Source organism: Macrotis lagotis, chromosome 3, assembly GCF_037893015.1.
Source record: "Macrotis lagotis isolate mMagLag1 chromosome 3, bilby.v1.9.chrom.fasta, whole genome shotgun sequence".
NCBI lineage: Eukaryota > Metazoa > Chordata > Mammalia > Peramelemorphia > Peramelidae > Macrotis > Macrotis lagotis.
The window spans coordinates 210,676,007-210,699,367 of NC_133660.1; the positions used below are offsets into that span (position 1 = coordinate 210,676,007).

The window sequence follows — 23,361 nt, forward strand, 5'->3', positions numbered from 1 at the left end:
TTGCTCCTTCTGGCCCAACCATGTTTAATGCGTGACCTTATTAACACAACTCTATTCAGGAAAAAGTGCAAATTGCTTACTCAGAAAGCCTAGTAAATGTTCTCCTTTCTGCTGCCAGTGTTCTAACTCTGAATATAATTGGTGTTGGGTCAAGCTTCATCATCTGAATTAGTGCCAAAAGAGTGCTTGGGGGCTACCCAGTGTAACTACAGCAATGGGATGCAAACAGGGAGCAGGTGCAACGGATTCCTTCTCTCCTGTTCTCATTATTTCACATCAATTAATGAACTGGAAGAGGCTTCAAACACTGTCCCTAATAGGATCTTGAGAGTTAATGTTTCCTTCAATTCCGTAGTCCCAATTAAATCCCATAGTGGTGATAAATAGCCAAAAAAAATACACCTATGAACAGTTCCGTGACTGGAGTTATGGCAAAACCAGGAAAAAATAATACCAGTCCCCATGGATAGATGAATTGTATTTGGAAGATCAGGGTTCAAATATTGTCTCTGACACTTAGCAACCATGTGATGCTCTGAGTTTATAAAATGGGGATGATACACAGGATGGTCAAGTAATAAAAGGGGCTAGTAGTGGATAGGGTACCAACCAGCCCTGGAGTCAGGAGGACCTGAGTTCAAATTTGACCTCAGATATTTGACACTAGCTGTGTGACTTTGGGCAAGTCACTTATTGATTGCCTCACATCCAGGGTCATCTCCAGTTCTCCTGATTCATAGCTGACCACTGGAACTAGATGGCTTTGGAGGAGAAAATGAGACTGGTGACTTAGTACAGCTCCCACTCACTCAAATTCAATTCATGTACTTGTCATGCTATCACCTCCCTAATGTCATGGTCTTTCTCCAGAATGAAAGACAAACATCAATCAATAAAATGTTGGTAAATTACCTTGCAAACCATTGTATACAGGTCAGGTATTATTACTTTAAAAAGTGTTTTGCTCATACAAATGTATGTATGGATAGTAGTACAAATATCATTATTTCCATTTTACAGATGAAGACAACAAGGAACAGGGTAATTTAGCAATTTGCCCCAGAATCATGTAGTCAATAAATGGGGCAAACAAGTTTGGAATACAAGTCTCCTGACTTTTCCATACATCATAGTCAAGATAACCCATTTCTCTTCAGCAGCTCACTAGTACCACATGAGAACTTGAGATGAACATGGATTAGTTGGGAAAGTCAGTTACTTAGGTTGCTGTTTATTTTTACATAGGTTAAAAAACAACATCACTTAGGTCTACTTCCTTGTCCTAGCTGGGACAAGGCTATTACAGTGGAGGATTCTTGATTGACTTGAATGTCTCTTATCCTCTTTCCTGGTTTCCTTTATGGAAGAACTATCACTAAAACAAGAAATGTATATTCTAGATCTGAAAAGAGAGAGATATCATGGTATAATGGAAAGCATTTTGACCTCAGAATCAGAAGACCTAGGTGCAAGTCTCAACCTTGCCATGAAACAAACTTTGAACAACTCAATTCTCTCCTTTATTTCCTTTTCCTCAACTGTAAAATGGGGTGTGGGGAGAAAATAATTATATTGGTGTTTGCATTCTACTCAGGCTGGGAAGAGGCCAACCTGCAATGTGCAAATAAGTAAACCCGATAAGAAGATGAAAGATCTCTTAAGGAATAAGAAAGCAAAAGCAACTAGGGCAGGGATTCTTACCCTTGCCCCTCTTCTGCAATTTGGTGAAATCAAGGCAACCCTTCTCAGAATAATATCCTTAAAAGAATTGAATAGAACAACATAGGGCTACAAAGGAGAACAACTATTGAAACAGCTAACAAAAACCCAAAGTCATGGTTTGAGGTTAAGTGCCCTTGATCTAGGGGAGGTATGGTTAGGTATCCTATAAGAGGTGGCACCTAGACAGGACTTTGAGGGATTTTCAGAGAAAAAGGGGAGGAGGGAACCCATTCTAGGCCTAGGAGGAAGCCTGGCTGTAAAGGATGGAAGAGGCAGTTGGCATGCCAAGGAAAGTCAGAGACCAGCAAACACCATTTCTATCACATGAAAGTTATGGATTCTTTTTAAACACCATTATGTTTTAATCTCTTTTCTTTAACAGGTCAGCACAGAACTATTTCTGAGAATTGCTCCAGCTATGTAAGTCTACTCAATTCTCCACTTCTCCCTTCTTTAAAAATAGTTTTGGAAAAAACCATGAGTTTTTTTGATATAGAGAAACCCTTCCCTAGATGGAATTCAGTTTCTTCACAACCTCAGAAAGTATCATTATCTCTCTTAGACATCTAAGAAAATGGAGGCCTAAAGAAATTAACTTGCTCAAGGGCAGATAAGTGATTTGATGCCTGGGTCTCCAACTATAAAACCAATGATCCTCCCATTATACCAAATCTACACATATGCCTCTTTTACCCTGAGTTTTCATTGATCCACAACTGAAAGGGACTTCAGTGGTCATTTAGTCCAGCCTTCCATCCTCCCATTTTATAGATAAGGAACTGAGATAAAGAGAGTTTTAATTATTTTCCAAGGTCACACAGTGAGAGGTGAGATTTGAACTCAAGACCTTTGACTAGAGTCAAACTCCTTTTCAGATAAACCACAAATCAGTGGAATGACTTAATTCACCTGTGAGGTCTTAGGACATTCAGTCCAATGCTCTTACTATGTTTCAAGTAGTTCACTAGAATGTTATAGGAGCCAGTCTTTACTATTTCCAGAGTAATTATGAGTCCATTTATACACCAAGGCTAGGCTTTCTGCCTAGGTAGCATTGGAAAATGGATTAATATTAGAGAACTGATGGGAAGCTCAAGGAGCTCAGCAGTGGGTTGCATGGGAGTGAATTTAAAAACAATCTAAGAATCTTTTTCTCTATCAAATTACCAATGCTCTGTATTTAGTTTCAGTTGAGCCTTACAAAAATAAACCTTCTAAATTATAGCCATTAGTGTGCCCTTGGATCATTTGTCCTCTGTTGCCCTAGGACAGGCTTGGAAACCAACCCTTGACTTTGGGCAGGCTCTGAGATCTATTTTTGTTTCCCAAATCAACTCTGAAACTATTGTCTTCATCCACATTATACCCTCTTTCATCTTACTTATCTGGCTTGTCCTTCCCGCTTAGGACAGGAACATTGCAAAAGTGGCTGATGGAGCAAAAGAGAGTGGAGAGGAAGACTATGAAGATCCCAAGACTTTCCCCATGAGAGGATTTCAGTCAATGAAAATCTTACCTGCCAGACCTATAGAGGAGTCACAATATGCAGGTAACTTTGGACATAGTTTAGAAACTGAAAATCTGAAATATTTAGGAAGTCAGAGGTATAAAACAGTCGCTGATGGTCCTATTGTGTCTGGAAGGAACAGTTTGGCTGCTTTTTCCATAGACTCCCCTGATTTCCACAGCTGCAAATGATCTCTCATTCTCAAATTTTGCCAAAATGCATTGTCAGGGGTTTTCCTTTGTTCCAGTGACATTCTTCTTTGTATTGTTTTTTATTTATGCACATATCATCTCTCTCAGAGGGGATGGCATGTCATAGTGAACAGGAAGCTGATTTTGCAGTTTCAAATTCAATTTCAAATTCCACCTCTGATCCATACCACAATACTAGTGTGTTGCTCTGGCTGTGATCCTCTTTAGGGTCTTCTTGGCAAAGATTTCAGAGTGGTTTGCTAATTCCTTCTCTAACTCATTTTTACACATGAGGAGACTGAGGTAAACCGTGTTAGGTAACTTGCCCAGCATCACACAGTGAGTATCTGATGGAGGTCAGACTTGAAGTCAAATCTTCCTGACTTATATGTTCAGCATTCTATTCACTGAACCACCTACCTAGTCCAGGTCGAGGACAGGGAGAAACATGAGCAAGAACTGGACAGGACGATAGGGCTAGGATGGCTTGTGATCTTTATTGTTCTAGAGAGAAACCACAGCTATGAGATTATGGACCCTCGGTAACCTAAGTTTATAGAAATAAATTAAGACTAAATTCTTCATTGCAACAATTCAGAACAGTCTTCTAACAAATTGCAATGACTCATCCACAGTGATCACATCTCTTCAGAGAAGATTCCCTACTGAGTCTTTTGGGGCAGACTTGAACCAACCCAGCAAATACTTAAAAGCCATAGTACTTAAAAGATAAGGGATTTGGTTTCATTCGAATCAATGGACATTTGTTAAATCCTCTATTATGGACAAGACACTGTGCCAGGCCCTAGGAGTTACACAAAGATACAATTTGAACTAGTCCCTGTCCTTGAACTGCGAAGAATTTCAAAATAGCATCAAAATAAGACATGGACACAAGTAACTAAAATATAAATTGATGGTGGGGTGGTGGGGGTAGTACAAAGGAGGATTCCAACCTTATCTATGAGAAATGTGAGGAGGGATGGGAGGATCAGGGATAACTTCAGTCCAATTTGGACCTTGAAGAAAGAGAAGGATTCTAAAAAGCAAAGATAGATTGTGCAACAATCCATTACAATCATTACAAATTAAAGATGGGGGCAGGGTGGGGGGAGGATGAGACAAAGAAGGAGGAGGAGAAAGAGGAGTAAGTTAAGATAAGGCTCAAAAGGTAAGTTGATCCCAGGCGGTAGACGGCCCTGAATGCCAGACTGTTGTTTAAGGGGAGTCATTGAGGGGATTGGCACCCTCTCCATCTGTAAGGTCAGTTCAGTTCCTGCCACTTCTAGGCCACATAAGATATGATTTTTTTTCCTCTTTTCCCTGACACAAATCAATTCATTTCCAAAAGCATTTATTAAGCACTATATGTAGCTGAAAAATGACACAGTCCTTGCTTCACAGCCACTTTTAATTTACTATGGACACATGGGAATGGGATGGAATTAGACCTGTGATTTTGATCACTTCAATGATATTCGGGTAAAGAATTTCCTCTACCAAAACAGAACTTTCCTTGCAATTTAGAGTCTTAGATCATAGTTGAAGGACACTGAGATTTTAAACAACTTGCCCACTGTCAAAAAACCCTGTATTGGAAACATGATTTGAATCCAGGTCTTAATGTCCTAAAACCCTGTGTTCTCTCTTCTATAAAAGGCAAGGGAGAATGTCAGAGGGACAAAGAAGGGTTATCAACAAAGTGTTTTAGGAAAATTTGAGAAGGGATAGATCATTTGAACTAGAGTAATTTTCATGAAACAAAATAGCACCTGAACTAAGTCTTGAGGGAAGGAAATGATTGTAATTAGCCTGACTTTCCTCTTCATTTAGTTACATGAGTCAAAGTCAATGCAATGGACTAGCCCTGGACAGACCAATCAACCAACCAAAGGGAACAGAGGGTTGATGATGTTTCACTTAGAAGGGAACACCAAAGATCCCCTGAGTTTAGATCCAGCTGTGACACTGTCACTTAAGTGGTAGGGCTCTGAGATTTTCCCAATTCCCAATTAGGGGTAGCCAAAGGCTTCCCACCAGTCTCAGGGGCATTCTCTTATATTTCTGGGTTCATTTGTCTTCACCCCAGAGTCAATAAACACAGTTGGCAACAGAACAGTATGTGAGGTCTTCAAAATAAAAGTGGATTTTGTCAAAAACTCAAAGAGTAGAACTGACCCCTTTGAAAATGGAATTCCCACTGCTTTCAAACAAAGCTATGTAGGCAGGGTTTAGAGATTTGCCACACATTGTTCTCAGAACTTATTTGCTAGTTTTGGTTGGAAAATTCAAGTAAGCACTTTTCTAGCTATTATGCCCCATTAAACCTTACTTTCCTGCTTACCAGTGAAAATTATTTTTACTCCAATCGAGAAGGCGATGTAAGCAGCCTCTAGTGATGATTTTAAAACATTCTCTACTCTATAAAATTTCTTGAAAAAGCACCTCAAGTCTAAATAACTTCTTCCCCATCTGATCTCATAGCACTTTACAATTCTATTAGGATCTTACATTCAAATTTGTATTCTAGTAGGTAGCTCATCAGCCCCACCTGGAGGATCAGTTCTTTGAGGATAGAGACCATGTCATTTAATCTTTTCCTTAGCATGTGTGATCTTAGAATGTTAGACCTAAAAAGGCTAGGTTGCACTGGAATATAAATGTTGGTCCCCTGATTAAACCTAGCACCTTATCAAGATACCCAAATGCCTCTTGTGTACTGTTGATTGAAACAATATACCCATATATAGGCTAGATTTAAACAATCCAGAGACACAGCATCTGTTGTGGTTAGTGAGATAATGACCCTCTGAAAAATGTCCACAAGGGGCTTGGAATTCTTTGAAGATGGGAATTATGTAAATTCTGCTTTTACCCACCTGCTCATTAATCTGTAGCCCCAGAGTTACTCTGTGATATCTGACACATATCCTGTCTTTAACCTGAAGGGTTCTAATCATTTCAGAGAGATTAGAGTTGTCAGTGACAAATTTCCCAGGGGAAGGATATGTTCCACTTTTAGTGTCTTTCATATTACAAGTCAGTTGACTGAGGCAGGGTATGTGGCTCCCTTCAAGTCATCCAATTTATGTAAGGTCTTGGGATTTAGAGCCAAAAGGAAAGACATGGGTTGAACTAGCTCTTGTACTAATTACTGAAGATACAAAGAAAAGGTAAAGGGATCCTACCCTTAAGGAACTTACTTTCTAATGGGAGAGATAAAAATCACATCCACTAAAGTAAATGAAGAGTAACTGCAAGGGACAGGAAAATCCTCTTGGAGAAGGTGATGTTTAAGTTGAGTACTGAAAGAGCAAAAAGGAGCATGAAGGACTTTCAGTGTGAAGTTATAGACAGGAGAATTTCTTTATCTCCCATCCCATCCTCTTACAGATAAGAAAACAGACTTAGAGAAAGGAAATGCCTTTCCTATACACACAATCAGTTATGAGCAGAACTAGGGCTAGAACATGGATATCCTTATTCTCTCTCAAGTGTGCTATATACATTAGCACAAAATTGAAATAAAATATATTAATATGGCACTTCAGTTGACAAAGAAATTTTCACATACATTTGAAACATAATTTTTTTTTGTTGTTTTTCCATCATGTCTGACTCTGTGACCCCATTTGGGATTTTCTTGGCTAAGATACTGGAGAGGGTTGCCATTTCCTTCTCCAGCTCATTTTACATTAGGAGTAAATTGAGGCAAGCTGGGTTGTACAGCAAGTATCTGTCTGAGATTGCATTTGATCACAAATCTTCCCTGATTCCAGGTTCTATTCACTGCCTCACTTAGCTGACCCTGAATCTATTATTGGAGTAGGGATAATTAGCAAAAGTATTATATTAGGCAGCTAGATAGCACCATGGAGAGAGCATTGGGTCTAGAGTCAGAAAGATCTGAATTCAAATGTAGCCTTAGATGTTTGTATGACTCTGGGCAAGTCACTTAAATGTCTGTCTGCCTCAGTTTCTTCAGCTCTAAAATGGGAATACTACTAGAATCTACCCAGGTAGGTTTTGAGGAGTAAGATAATATTGATTGACAGGCACATTTAGTAGGGGTTTAAAAATGCTTGTTCCAAATTTTCCCTTTCCTCCCCATTTCATATAAGAGGACACTAGTCTGCCATGTAAAGAGAGCCAGAGATGATGACTGTGTTGATGATGACTGCCCATGTGTTCACTGATATCCTTGGGATGTTAAGAGAAAGCAAGAAAGATTCCAGTCAATTGGGAGGATCCCCATAGTGAACTTAGAAGAAGTTATGGACAATAGTCTCACAGAATGTGAGGAAGGAACTTGAAAAATCAACAAACTTCTTGATTCATTTGTTCATTTGCGAATGATGCTAAGAACAGGTGGTTATTTCCCAAGTGTCTTGTCAGATCTGTACTCACACTAGGTACTAGGTCTTCTGTCTTTATTTGTGTTACTCAGTCATGTCCAACTTTTCATGACTCCATTTGGGGTTTTCTTGGCAGAGCTACTGGGGTGATTTGCCATTTTCTTTTCCAGCTCATTTTACAAATGAGGAAACTGAGGTAAACAGAATTAAGTGACTTGTCCAGGGTCTAGTAAATGTCTGAACCCAGAATTCATGAAGCTGAGTCTTTCTGACTCCAGAGTGGGCATTCTATCTCCTGAACCACTTAGATGCCCATCTGGATATGGATGGTACAGGTAGTAAAGGGTCGGTGGGTGTGAATGAATTCACAGACTCAAGATATTAGAGAAGTGCATTACTGTAGGCTAGATTTCCTTAGGGAGAAAGTAAAGGAAGAAAGAATTTTTAAAGGGAAGCATGACAGGGTGTATATGCTAGGAAGGGTTTGAGGAGGGTTTAGGGAGGGATTAGAGTGGCTTTAGGAAGGGAGTGGGGAGTGGCTTGTTCTTAAAGAAACATGCAGTTTGGTCCCCATCTGGGCATGTGCCTCCCAGCTGGCAAGGTTCATGGGGTTCATTTGTATCTGTGACTTTTATGGAAATTAGGCTTCAGTTAACATATAATTTCTAGGCTAAGGATACTGTGCATATCCTGAGGGCTACACTAGAGTTCACAGGAGTATTTCTAGTTAGTGCTGGCTATCTTCAGGGAATTTATGTGCCTCAGCCTCCCTTTTTGGTAAGATAGCATTGAAGTGCCAGTCCAGGTGTCTTTCAATTAGATAACAAGACTTACAGAATAGGTGTCAGCACAAAATACAGGCTAAATAGCCTGGTACCTTATTAGTACAAGGCCAACACAGAAAGGAGCAAATTAACTATTTGATGGCAAAATATTTTTCTCTGCCTAGTATTTCCTCTGCTACACTCTCCTGACTCTTTATTTGGTGCTTTTTTTGTCCATATGATTTCATTTTTGACTCTCTCTGAAGGTATTTCACTGTCCCTTAATAACAAACAAAATCTGAATCTTATCCATTCTATTTCCACAACATCTCCTACACCTGTCATCTCCCATCTCAAGAAATCATTACTTTTAGATGAGGCCCTTTTCACCTCTCTGCTGGACTATCACATTAACTTCCCCCTCTCCTGAGTTTCCTCTACCTCCTGCAAATATTTTATATTATTTCGCAATTAAAATGATTAACCCCCACTCCCTCCAAAGAATGCAAGGTTCTTCAGGACAAGTACTAGATTTTTTTCCCTTTATTTCCCCTATACATATCACAGTGCCTTTTTTATCATAGCAGATGCTTAATAAATATTTCCTGAAGAGAATTCTTTCCCCCTTTGCTTAGAATATATGATATCTATAATTATCTTTTCTTCTCTTGATTAGAAAATTTACCATTCCACAATGGGGAACACACTGGCCCAAAGGTTTGAGAATTTTCCACCAGAATGTCTCATAGGAGTTTCATAAAAAAAAAAAAAAAAAAAAAAAAATCAGGGGCAGCTAGGTGGCGTACTGGATAAAGCACCATCCCTGAAGTCAGGAGTACCTGGGTTCAAATCTGACCTCAGACACTAAATAATTACCTAGCCGTGTGGCCTTGAGCAAGCCACTTAACCCTGTTTGCCTTGCAAAAAACCTAAAAAAAAAAAATCCTGCTTTGGGGCAACTAGGTGGCACAGTAGATAGAGCACCGGCCCTGGAGTCAGGAGTACCTGAGTTCAAATCCAGCCTTAGACACTTAATAATTACCTAGCCATGGGGCCTTGGGCAAGCCACTTAACCCCATTGCCTTGCAAAAAATAAAAAAATAATAATAAAAAAAAAAGGAGAATCTCCCCATTACACCTAAAAGAACATCCAGTCCCCAGTTCAGCAAGGAAGTTGGTCCCTCTATTTCTGACTGCCTCAGATCTCTAGACTAGTAAAAGCCTTTTCAAAGGGAAAAGAATATGTAATGCTTCTGTAAAGGAAAGACTCACATTCTGATGTAATTCAAACCAGGCTGAACCATTTAACAGCATGGGTCATTAGATTTCAAACCAGTTAAACCTAGTCTCTACAAAAACCAATTTCAAAAATTCATCAACATCCCAACTACCAGATCCCTACATAGCTTCTTAGGATGCTACTGAAGAAGATAACACATTGTTTCCTCAACCAGAGGAATTGGCCATCTTTAACAATGTACACCAGTCAGAACCAGAGGTAGGAAAGGTGAGAATACTGTTAGTCCTTTGACATTAGAAGACCACATCAACCAACTATGTAATTGGTGATATTAGTTGCATATTTAAATTTATTATAGTGAGGGTTTTGCTGTGCAAGGCATCCTTTTAACCTACCTTTACCAGAATTGTTTAATAGGAAACAGGACTATTGGAGATGGACTGGCTACTGTGGGAATCTCTTGGCAGTCAGAGAGGGTATACCACATTGCATCATGAAAGTCACTTTTCCCAGCATTTTTTGTGAATGTATGTATTTTAATGCTTTCCATGTCACATTTTGTGCTACATTCATTTTGAGATTAAGTTACATGTAACCATGAAAGCTGAAAGCCTCAAGTGGATAGTAACATATGGTCATATAATTTTCACTTGCAGAGTAATAATTTTCAAACTTTGGTTTGCTCACAGTAAGGCTGTGAAAACAACACCAGTGGAAGAGATCTGCCATGTTTGTAAGTGTGAGTTGAAAGACTAATTATCAATATCATAGCATTGTTTAAAAAAAAAGTACTGAATTTTGAGTTTGAAGGCATATGACTAACATACAGGGTCAAGGAACAAGCTTTGAAGAACTTTCAAGCTTTCAAGCTCCCTGGTCTACTTCCAAAACCAAAAGCTAATTTTTCTAGCATCAGTGTTTTGCTGGTGTCTCTATGAATCAGGAAATTTAGTCTCAAGTGTCAAAAATGTGATTTATATGCTCAAAGCACTATATAAGTGCAAATTATCAGGGTGCTAATAATAATAATAAAATAGCAGCACAGGGACTCCCCTAGAATGAACAATTGTTCCTTGCTTTTTATTTTATTTTGTTTGTTTTTGCAAGGCAATGGGGTTGAGTAATTTGCCCAAGGCCACACAGCTAAGTAATCATTAAGTGTCTGAGGCTGTATTTAAACTTAGGTTCTCCTGACTCCAAATCCAGTACTCTATCTATTGCGCCACCTAGCTGCCCTGTTCTTTGCTTTTTAGGTGAGCAAATTAAAAGGTTGAACTTTTATCTTCTTGTTTCACAGATACACGCTGTTTCCAAGAAATGATGAACCCTCATATTTCTATAGACACCAAGACCAATATTTCCCTACAGCAGCAAGAGCCTTGGGACTATCATATGAGACCAGAAGTAAGTGAAAGTCATATGACCATTCTTACACTCCTAATAAGGTGAAATTAAAGAAATCAATTGTATAAACATAACATAGGAGGAACTTCACTAGACCACAATTCATGTGAAAAGGACTTGGGGGATTTAATAGGTTGCTGACACATTATGAGTTCACAGGTTAATGTGGAAACCAGATAAGCTATTGTAAACTTAGGAAGGATTAACAGAAACCTAAAGTCTAGAAGATGGGGCAGATGGATCAGAGAGAATATTTAATAAGCATTTTCTGTGGAATAGTCACTGTGCTGAGAGCTGGAGATATAGAGTCTCTGTCCTCCTGAAGTGAAGAAAATATATAATGGGGATTTGGAAGAAGATAGAATGGAGTGAGTGATTGTGTGGAACTACAGCACATTCCTTTCTGTCTTCTCATTGGTGGATAATCTTTATCCTTTAAAGAGTGATTGATTTGGGGGCAGCTAGATGACACAGTGGATAAAGCCAGTCCTGGAGTTAAGAGGACTTGAATTCAAATCCAACTTCAGATTCTTAATAATTACCTAGCTGTGTGACCTTTGGAAAGACACTTATCCCCACTGCTCTGCAAAAAAAAAAAAAAAGAAAGAAGAAGAAGAAGAAGAAGAAGAAGAAGAAGAAGAAGAAGAAGAAGCAGAAGAAGAAGACTGACTGATTTTTTAAATCACAAACCAAAAGCTTTTTGGAGCTAGGTCCAGTGATCAAGACGAATGATGAAGCCTTTACTGGCTTAAAATAAGGTTAACCAAGGTATCTGTGTGCCCTAAACAAGAATAAAAAAATGTGCCCCTCTTTCTTATTACCCATCAGACTTTCACATTTTCCCAAGAATGCATGAATCATATTACAAAATGAAATAATCTGCTATGGAAAGCAAAATTTTTTGTTATCAATAACTTATGCAAATATGAAAAGGACCCATGAATTTGTCAGCAAGGGGAACATCTATCCACATAAACTACATTCTGTCAGTGATTTAGGAGATAAATCTTATAGAATTACTTGAGGTGAATTGAATGACCCAGGATCAATTCAAATGCATTGATCAGCAAGTATTTATTAAGTGCCTGTCAGTCACTATGCTAAGGGCTGGAGATACAAATACAGTGAATAAAACTATCTCTACTTTAAAAGAACTTACATTCTAACAGAGAAGACAACAAGTACTATATAGAAAAAAAGAGAGAGAATAAATACAAAATAGTTGAGTGCATCTTAGTTTGAAAAGAAAGGTGCTAGCTGTTGAGGGGAATCAGGAAACACTTCATCCACAGAGTGGTCAATAGGATCACACAAGTAGTAAAGGTGAGAGGTTAGGCTATAAACCCAGGTCTCCATGACTACAGACTCAGAATTCTATCCCCCATACCACATTGCTTCAGAACAAATAGTATGTGAATTTATTCTGAACCCTCCATCCTGTCCCCCCACTGGTGTCCAGTACCATACACACACACACACACACACACACACACACACACACACACACACACACTCTCTCTCTCTCTCTCTCTCTCTCTCTCTCTCTCTCTCCCTCTCTCTCCTAACTTTTGCTCTTGCTAAGAGAATGGCAACCAAATCAATTGATAGTGCCTATTGAAAAATTCTTCCCTGGTCCATATTTCTATACATACAAGCATGTTCAGTTAGACTGTAAACTCCTTGAGGGCAGTGATTATATCTCACTTTTGTATTTGTATCCTAAGTCTCCTCTTTTTTTAAAATCTTTGTTTCAAGAGATTACATTCTAGGAAGAAGAATAAAGAGGAATACAATGAAATGTAAGTGATGACAAACAAGATATAGCAATAATTTATATAGATATAGATATAAATATATAGATATATAGATAGACCAATGGAGCAAAAAGGTCATAGATCAATTCATCAACAAGTATTAATTGAATTCTTATTTAATGTTTCAGATACTGTGCACAGCTAGGTAGCACAGTGGACAGAGTATTTGGATCAAAGAGACTCATCTTCCTTAGTTCAAGATACTTAACCCTTTTTATCATGAGTTCCTCATCTGTAAAATGAACTGAAGAAGAAAATGGAAAACTACTCCAGTACCTTTGCCAAGAAAACCCCAAATGGGGTCATGAAGGTTCAGACCCAACCAAAAACAATTGAACATTATCACTGCACTGAGGGCACAAATTCTCTCTCTGTCTCCCTTTCCCTCCCAATGAATTAGTACAGTAAAGACTCATTTCTATTATTGATCACACAGGTCTCCTGATAATATATTTTACACACCTTCATATGTTCAAATCAGCATTTATATTAGCTCTAGTCAATGCCTTCAAGGCACTTACATTCTAGTGTGAGGAGATAACACATATCCGTGGGGTGTCCAGGAAAGAGCTTTTTCTAGAGACTCACAAGCATGGAAAGTTGATACATAAGGAAAAGAATAAATATACTTCCAAAAACTGTAATAGTATTGAAAGTGTGTGTGTGTGTGTGTGTGTGTGTGTGCTCATGCTTGGGACATTAAATTGGCTTGAAATGAATTTGTATTATATTGATCAAAGGACCTTGGTCCTGGGACTTGTGAGGCAAGAATTCCTTTATACCCTTTAATTTTTAGAATTATATAGAGAGTTTTTTATATCTGTTTGTATCAGTAATATTAACTCCATCACTTTTTTAAGTTTTTACTATTCCTAGGTGCCATTGGTCCTCAGAATTTTCAAGACCTTCATGACTATTCCTAAACTATTTAAGATAGCTTCCTAATGTAGCCTTTCTCTTTTTATATACTCCCCTTTCAATGAATCCTGCTTAATATTTCTTTCAGAATAATCTTTTTTATTTAAAAAATTAATTTTTTCCAATTTTTAAAATTTTAAACAAAATAAAAAAGAGGAAGAACATTTCCATACACATGGCAGAGCACAAAAATAAGATTCTATTTAAAGTCATAAATCTCCATTTTGTACTCCTTTATATGACCCCATCAATTTATATTTTGGCATAGCTGTTTAGCTAGAAAATTAACTAATACCCTTCCTGCCATCATGTTGGCAACAATTTAATGTCATCTTAGAAGCAACTAAGTGGGGAAAGAGGACCTAAAAATAAGCATCACAGTGAAGCAGAATGGTACTCCCACTACTCTTGGATCATTTGATTTCTAAATTTCACATGATATCCACAGACTATTAATAGCTGTATTTTAGTCAACTTATATATCACTTTCAATTTTGAAAAGTACTTTATGGGGCAGCTAGGTGGTGCAGTGGCTTAGAGCACCATCCCTGGAGTCAGGAGTACCTGAGTTTAAATCCAGCCTCAGACACTTAATGATTGCTAAGCTATGTGACCTTGAACAGATCACTTAACCCCATTGCCTTAAATAAATTTTTAAAAAAATTTTAATCTTTAAAAAAGTGCTTTATGTAGATTATCTCATTTGAGGCTAACCTTAAGGGGTTGATACTATAAGTAGAACTGTCCCCATTTTATAGATGAGAAACTGAAGATAATAGAGGCTTAAATGGTCTTGTATGTATGATCTTGCACCTGTGTGGTCTTGACATATGTTCTGGTATATGTCAAAAGTAGAATTTCAACCCAAGTGTTGCCAACTCCAATTTCAGAATTCTACCTCTCTACCATGACATTTCTCATAAATGAAGTCTAAGTTTCCTTTCAATTTAGCAAATATGTATTAAATCTGCGCCAAACCTTTGATGCGCCAAACCCAGGGGTTATATAGACAAAAATAAAACAAGGTTTTCCCTTTTAAAAAGGGAAGTTAAGCAGCCTTAGATAACTTTGAATGATGAACTGTTCAGGTCATTTGGCTATCCTAGCAAGTCACAGGGTTTTACACACTTGTCTTTCTATCCTCTATACCCTCAGTTCATAAAAAGATTTGATATATGGATCTACCATTTACTACAGCCTCTCTGACTTATTTAATTTCTCTGGCCTTAGTTTCTTTATCTGTAAAATGAAATGATTGCCCTAGATATGTTCTAAGGTCCCTCTCAACTCTAAATCTTTGATCCCTAATTTCATAAGTGTAAATACGCCCTCCACTGATATAGATGCTTCCATAATTTCATGTATGATTTACATTGTTTGCTGTGGTCAAAAAAATCCCAAAAATCAATCATCTGATTGCCAATTTTCTGGACATGAACTCTGTATTTAACTAAATTGATAAAAATGGTACTTGAAAAGCAGACCATCTGTCACTGGACTTTGAGATGCCAAGGTCACATCTATACCATAAGGAAGCATTGGAAGGAGACTTTTTGGGGAAAGATCACTCTAGATTGACATGACACTAAAAGTTTTACTTTGGACTGGAGCCTTAAACAACTTGCTCTCATTATATTGCAATGACCATCATCATAAGCATTATAATCATTCTTCCTATTGCCATTGCCACTGCTATCACCACTACATGTGAATGTCTACCCTGAGTTTAGGATGATTTTTCAGAGGTCTAATGCCTAAATTATTTTTCATTTTCTTAAGAATGGAAGATTTGGTGTTTTCTCTGAAAGGGGTTAGTGTTATCTCTGTTTTGTCTCTATATTGCCTAGCCTGGTGCTTGATAAATAGCAGTATTTAATAACTACCTATTTGTTGATTGATTAATTTATATTCTTAATTCTGTAGTCAAGAAAATATTCCTGATCATTATTAATTGGTCTATGATATGTTTTACAGGAGGAAATGCAGATTTTAGCTGACATCAAAGATCTAAATCTTAAAGGTAAATATATATATATATATGTGGGAAATATGGAAGTGAAATATGACTATCATGCCTCTTATTCACTTGAGCTTTTATGTGTGTAAAAATCATGTCCACTATTGAGTGTGAAAGTCAGAAAGATGAGGGAGGGGAGAGAAGGAGGTAGAAAAAGAAGGGTAAAGGGGGGGATAAAGAAAAAGACAGAGAGGGAGAGAGTTGAAGGAGAAAGGGAGGAGTAGAGAGCAGGGGAGAGAGAGAGAGAGAGAGAGAGAGAGAGAGAGAGAGAGAGAGAGAGAAGAAGAAGAAGAAGAAGAAGAAGAAGAAGAAGAAGAAGAAGAAGAAGAAGAAGAAGAAAGAGAGAGAAATAGAGAGAAAAATAAGAAAGGAAAATGGAGATAAGGAGAAAGAGGGAAAAGGTGAAAAAAGAGAGAAAAAACAAGAAAATTAAAGGGGGAAGAAAAGAAAGGAGAAGAAAATCAAAGAAAAAACAAAAGATAAAAAAGGAGGAAGAGGTTGAAGGGAGAGAGAAAAGAGAAACACACCAGTCCCTTTGAACCAGCTAGAAAAGTAAGGGAAGAAAAAAATGAGAACAAAATGGGAAATAGAGGGACTCTGCCAACTTTCTCTACCAACAACCTTCTCTTATTATTTCACTTTGTATCCTGAGACATTGATCCTGAAGATGATGTTTTTGTTCTCATCTCTTACACAAACACTAAGGAAGGGAGGGGGACCCTGGTAGAGGATCCTTTTTTATTAATTACCTTGTAACAACTTTGTCCAAAGCAATGTGCCTGAATACTCTCTCTAAAGTTTGTGTCCCATAGACCCTAGGATACAAACCATCCCATATGGTTTAACAACAAGCATTAGGCATTTTATATAACAGACACTGTATTAAGTATTGGAGATACAAAAGAAAACAAAAAAAACTCTGTTCTCACAGAACTGATATTCTGTTGTGGGGTGGGGGTGTATATACAAGATATATGAAGGGTAAATTTGAGGTGAGCTCAGAGGGTAGGTACTAGCACTGAGAGAAACTTATAGCTAAAGGTATAATCTGAGATGTCTTAAAGAAAGCCTGAGAAACAAGGTAGTAAAAACAAAGATGGAGAGAAGGCAGTCAAGAAAAAGAGAAAGACTCGGGGACTACAGAGTTATCTTTAAAGAACAGCAAGAAGCCCCAGAATGATGGGATCACAGAATATATGAAGGGGAGCAAAATGTAAAAATACCATAAAGATAGGGAGAGGTCAGGTAAGAAAAATTTTACCAAACAATTATATATCTGATTTTGGAAATAATAAGGAGCCACCAGGATTTATTGTTTGGGATGGGAGAAATGGCAATAAAATAACCAGAACAGACTTGGCCTAGGGAAGATCACTTTGGTAACTTAAAGGATGTACTGGAGTGAGAAGGTTCTTTAGATAGGGAAATCAACCAGAAGACTATTGAAAAAAATCCAGGTGTGATGTGATAGGGATGAGGTAATATAGAATAAATGTAAAGTAGAAACAGCAGATTGAATATGAGCAATTATTGATAGTGAAGAAATGTGAATGATAAACCTTGGTGACAAGAAAAGTGGTGGTACCCTTGACAGAAATAGAGAAGTTGAGAAGAGAAGTTTTGGAATGGAAATATAATGAATCCAGTCTTGGGCAGATTGAGTTTAAGGGTTCTTTAGGACATCAAGTTTGAGCTGTCCAATGAATAGGGAGTCTGTGGTCAGGAGGGAGGTTAGGGATGAATAAATAGTGCTGAGAATCATTTGCAGAGTTGACAACTGAATTCATGAATGATGATGAGAACACCAAGTGAGATCATCAAGAAGAATAAGAAGGGGTGGCTAGGTGGCGCAGTAGATAGAGCACCGGTCCTGGAGTCAGGAGTACCTGAGTTCAAATCCTACCTCAGACACTTAATAATTACCTAGCTGTGTGGCCTTGGGCAAGCCACTTAACTCCATTTGCCTTGCAAAAAAAAAGAATAAGAAAAGAAGACATAGAACTGGGAGAAATCCCCAGTAGAGGTTCCCTTGGAATTTATTTATTCTAAACTTTTTGTTTTGCTGATGAGAAAACTGAGGTCAAGAGAAGTGACTTACCAAAGTAAAACAGACAGTATGTGGCAGAGTGAAATTTAAACTGGACCCTCTGGTTCCAGATCCAGTATATTTTTACATTGCCTCCTATTAATTCCTGAAAACAAAGCTTTGAAGTACATAATGTAAGTATGATGACCCCCATTTTACAAATGAATAAACTGAAGTTGAGAGGTCAAGTAAATTGACCAAAGTCACATATCTAGTAAGTGCTAGAGTCGAGATTCAATTTAATATTGTCTCAAAGTGACATCTCTTCTATAAAGGCAATTTCTCAATTTCCAAGTAAGCTCCAAGAATAGAAAGGTGATATCAAAAAGATGAGGCAGGAGGGAGATGAAAATTAATCAGAATGCTCCACATTTATAGGATCATATGCAATGCCTGGAAAATGCTAAGATGATTTATACGCTCATTACAAAATACCATATTTTTGATGCAAATACATTCTCAGATAATTTATTCATTCTCACCAAATGTCATGGGAAAAGAAAACATATTGGTGGATTTCACTAATGGCAGACTTTTGCAGTGATATTTGTCATCAAGTTGAGCACTTAGGTTTATGTTAATATCTTTTTCATGCTACTTTTTCATTATCGTATTTTGACATTATCTGGGATATATCAACTTTTAGAATTTTTGTGTCTTCAGTTGTGGGACACTTTACAAAAATCAGTTTTGTGCATTTTTTATGGAATAAAATGAAGAAAATCAAAGAAAAAAACAAAAGATAAAAAGGGGGAAGAGGCTGAAGGGGGAGAGAAAAGAGAAACACCAGTCTCTCTGAACCAGGTAGAAAAGTAAGGGAGGAAAAAACGAGAACAAAATGGGAAATAGAGGGACTCTGCCAACTTTCTCTACCAACAACTTTCTCTTATTATATCACTTTGTATCCTGAAAGTATCCATTCTGCGGCATTTCCTGATCAGCTAAAATTAATCCCTGGGATAAGAACAGATAGCTTCATTTCCAGAAAGGGAGATCACTAGTGCTCAGTGGTTTCCGATACAAATACTGACACTGATGGGGTAAACAAGGCTAAATGTTATTTCCTTTCTAGGCCTGGGTGTTAACAAAAACATAAAAACTAAAACCAATTTATTTAGTGATAACAAGAATTTCTGACATATGTGATTTTGCAAAAGGGAAAACATATACTGACCCATCAGAGAAAGCACAGTGATAAAGACAAGTGCAGGTGACAGTTATTTTAATCATCAACACTTACATATCACTTTCAAGTTTGTAAAGTGTTTTATGTAGATTAACTCTTTTGAAATTAACCTTAAAGGGTAGATACCATAAGTAGAACTATCCCCATTTTATAGATGAGAAACAGAGATCTTAAAAAACTAAGAGATCTTTAATAAAACAACCATATATTTGTTTCCATAAAGAAGATTGAACAGAGAATTATGGGATTCCAAAGCCAAAGGGACCTTGAAACATGGAGTATTAATCATGGGAGAGGTCTTGGAACAATAGAGATAGGAGGGACCTTAGAACATAGAATATTAAAAATGGCAGCAGTAGTAGAATGCTTAAGGACAACAGAACATAGACTATCAGTGTTAGAAGGAACCTGAGAACTGTTGTGGTCTGGTGCTTCTGGAATTTGTCTTTGAGGACCTAGAGGACAGGGTTAAGGACTGGACCTGGGATTTCAGTGGTACAGGTGAAATTCTATTTCTAAATCACAGTGAGACATGGTAGACATAAGGATGACCTTGAATCTAGGAAGACCTGAGTTTGAGTACCCCCGCCTCTTTTGTGGACCATGGGCCCTGGACAAGTCACTAAACCTCTTGGCATTCTGGACTTCTGCTACTGACAGTCTTAGAACAGTCCCTGTGATTAATAAAGTCTGATTGCTTAATTAGTGACTAGAGGAGGCTAGGATAATACTCAAATTCTCATTTTAGTCCTATAAATACATTCAATAGAAGAATAATCCATTCTCTCATTTTTCAACTGAAAAAAGAGAGAAAAGAAGTGATTTGCTCAAGGTCATATAATTAGTAAAAAAAACAGAATTAGAATCTAAAACTTTTGACTCTCAATCCAGTTCCCTTTCTTCCCCCATAGTACTTCTATTTACTGATAGCTTTGTTCAAAATTTCACTGATTAAAAATAAAGAAAATAGACATTAAATAGTATTATAGCTAGCAGCTATATAGCCCTTTAAGCTCTCTTGGAAAACGTCAAGCACTTAGCAAATACTGATCTTCTTTTATTCTCACATACCTGCAAGTTAGGGATTATTATCATTCCCATTTTATAAATAAGGAAAATGAGGTATAGAGTATCTGAATGACTTGTCCAGGGTCACACAGGAGGAACTACCTAAAGCTGGATTTGAAATCAGGCCTTCTTCTCAAGGCCACCCTAAACTGCCTCAAAGCTGCCTATATACTTCATCTGGGCTAAGAGGATATGTATCCTTCTCCAATATTAACATATATCTAATTCAGTGGGGGAAAAAAGCATGTAATCCAAGTTCTAAGCCATCTCTCATTTAACAAAAGTGTATTAAGTATGTACTGTTTCTGTAGGACCAGACTAGGTATTGAAAGAAAAACAAACTTTTGATTAGAAATAGTCCCTACCTTAGCTTAAGAGTCTAGTAGTAGATGGAATAGCTAGATCAGGTATCTATAAAGAGTCCAGCAAGCCTGCAACACTGCAACAAGTCACACACACACACACCCCCCAAAACCCGGGAATTTGAAAATTTGAAATTAATACAAATGCCTCATGCTATCAGCCTCTGAGACACTTACCCATCTCAGTTGATCAAACTATTTTGCCAGAGCTAAAAAGCAAAAACTTTATGCCAGCAGATTTAAAGTCCTTGGATAGAGGGCAGGAAAGGAAGGGAAAAAACAACAGACCCAGAAATTCTAAAAAACATCCCAGGGCTCCCTTCCTCTACCTTTTTTCCTATTCTGCCCCCAGCTTTTCCATTTCAGCCCCTGTACTGAAATTTTTCCATTCTATTTATTTAGTGTCCACATGTTAACAATTCAAACTTGATTTAATTATGTTAGAATCTCTTGTATTAAAAGCCATTCATTTAGCAGTTTACTCTTGAGAGTGATAGCTATTATAATGCAGGACAAATTTAAACCAACATTATCCTTTGAGCTTGACACATTGGCCTATCCCTGGGTAATTCTGTCTTCTCATTGTTTGAGTGGCCACACATACACACACACACACACACACACACACACTCACACATACATATGTGTGTATTACATTATAGACATATGTATATATGGACATGTGTGTGTATCTGCATGGCTCTGTGTGTGCGTGTATGTATGAGGTAGGAGGAAAGCTAGCCAAAGAGTCAGAACAACTAGGTTCTTTACACCTCTTAAGATCTCAATTGCTTGCTTCATCTGTAAAATGAAAGGATTTCACTATAAGATATCTGAACTCTAATCTTTGGTTCCTAACATACACATACACACATATACACATGCCCTGCCTCAACATGGGATAGTAGAAAGAGCATAAAACTTACATATAAGGGAATCTGAGTTTGAATCTCAATTCAAATACCTGTGCCACTATTGGCAAGCCATTTACTTTCTGTGGGTCTTAAAGTCATCACTTGTAAAATAGGGAAAAGAATGTAACAACCTCCAGGGTTATTTTGAAGAAAGTCTTTTGCAAATTTTAGAAAAATGACCTATTATTGTGAGCCTCATTCTTGTCTGGAATGATGAAGTTAGTAGCAGGTTCTCTCAGATCTTCATAGGCTATGGGATGGTTGAAGTTTTATTGGTATTTTTTGTTTTGTTTTGTTTTATTTTTTAACAATAATTAAGAATATACTGTTTATTCTCAGAAGACAGAACTAGAAACAGTAGGTAAAAATCACAGGAAGAAAGATCCTTAGTGTCATAGACTTAGAGTTGAAAGATAATTTAGCAATCATCAAGTCCAACATTTTCATTTTCACAGATGGGAAAACTGAGGCCTGAAGTGGTTCAGTGGTTGCTCAAGGTCAGTCAGATGAGTATTCTGTGAGTGACAGAGACAAAACAGAAACCCAAGTACTATGACTACAAATCTGCCACATTAGAGATGCCATTGTTTCTTTGTCACAACACAGGAAGCAGTTCCTTAGTTATTCAAAACTGGAAGTGGGCAGGATGGCTAGAGTAGTAGAAACCTTTCAGAAGGAGGTGAAAAAACTGGATCTGTTTAGTGAATGGAAGAGAAGACAAGGGGTACATGATAACTGCTTTCAAGTAGAAGTTTAAACATTGTATCTTAGCCTTAAAAGACAGAATTAGGAGTAATGTGAAGAAATTACAGAGATAGTTTGACCTCCATTACCTTTGGACTGCCCAAGAGTAAAAAGCACTGTTTTGGCAATCCCCATTCATTATGGGCCATCAACCAGAGGATGATTGTTAGCAAGACAAAAATGAGAATGCCTTTATAGGTAAGCATTGGGAAAGATGACCACTCAAATATATTGCAGTTACTATGACACTCAGATACTCCTAAATGCAACTGTCTGACCTTATCTCTATGCAGTGATAGATGGCTAGATGGACAGATGATAGATAGATAGATAGCTACATAGATACATAGATATAAAGATAGATACATAGACATATATGTAGGTATAGATATATTTTTAAGGTTTTTATAGTATGATCCTGAGAAAATCAGTTAAGATGACTGTCTCAGTTTACTCATCTATAAAATGAGGGTTATAACATTATCTGCCTTCCAGAGTTGTTGTAAGAATGAAATGAGATAATATTTATAAAAAGTTGTCCCAAGCCTAAAAATGCAATATCAGTGCTAGTTATTGTCATTTTAAGCATTATTATTATTATTATTGTTTAGTCATATCTAACTCTTCATGATCCTATGGACCATAACATATATCAGGCCCTTCTCTCCTCTATTACTATATTTCTATTATATAATTTTATTATTATATACTATTATTTCTTATTCCTTTTATATTTATATATGTATATTCCATATATTTACATATATATATATATATATATATATATATATGTTTTTTCCTATACATTTATTCCTTTAAACAATCCTGTGAGGTACTTGCCCCCATTTTAGAGAACAAAAAATTAACAATCTGAGAGGATCTTAGACAGTTATCAGTGAGACTTTAAATGTGGTAAAATTTGATCCCTTCGAAGACTTCTGAATCTATTTTGTTCCATTCCCCATACTGCCTTTCTTACCTCATTCTGAGGGGCAATCTGAAGATTGAACACATTCAGTATAATCAAAAATTCCATCTGATTTCTTATGTCACTTGACTTCCTAATTCA

The 23,361-nt window shown here is 37.3% G+C and overlaps 1 protein-coding gene across 6 annotated transcripts in view; it reads left to right on the forward strand.

Moving 5' to 3' along the window:
• The window catches only part of CLNK (cytokine dependent hematopoietic cell linker), a 212,607-nt gene that overhangs the window by 117,957 nt on the left and 71,289 nt on the right, over positions 1 to 23,361 (forward strand). For all 6 annotated transcript variants that reach the window (XM_074229786.1, XM_074229788.1, XM_074229791.1 and 3 more), the window contains exons 6-9: positions 2,105 to 2,142; positions 3,130 to 3,271; positions 11,077 to 11,183; positions 15,890 to 15,935. In XM_074229786.1, the coding sequence (XP_074085887.1) occupies positions 2,105 to 2,142; positions 3,130 to 3,271; positions 11,077 to 11,183; positions 15,890 to 15,935 (333 nt within the window). The remainder of the gene's footprint in view (positions 1 to 2,104; positions 2,143 to 3,129; positions 3,272 to 11,076; positions 11,184 to 15,889; positions 15,936 to 23,361) is intronic.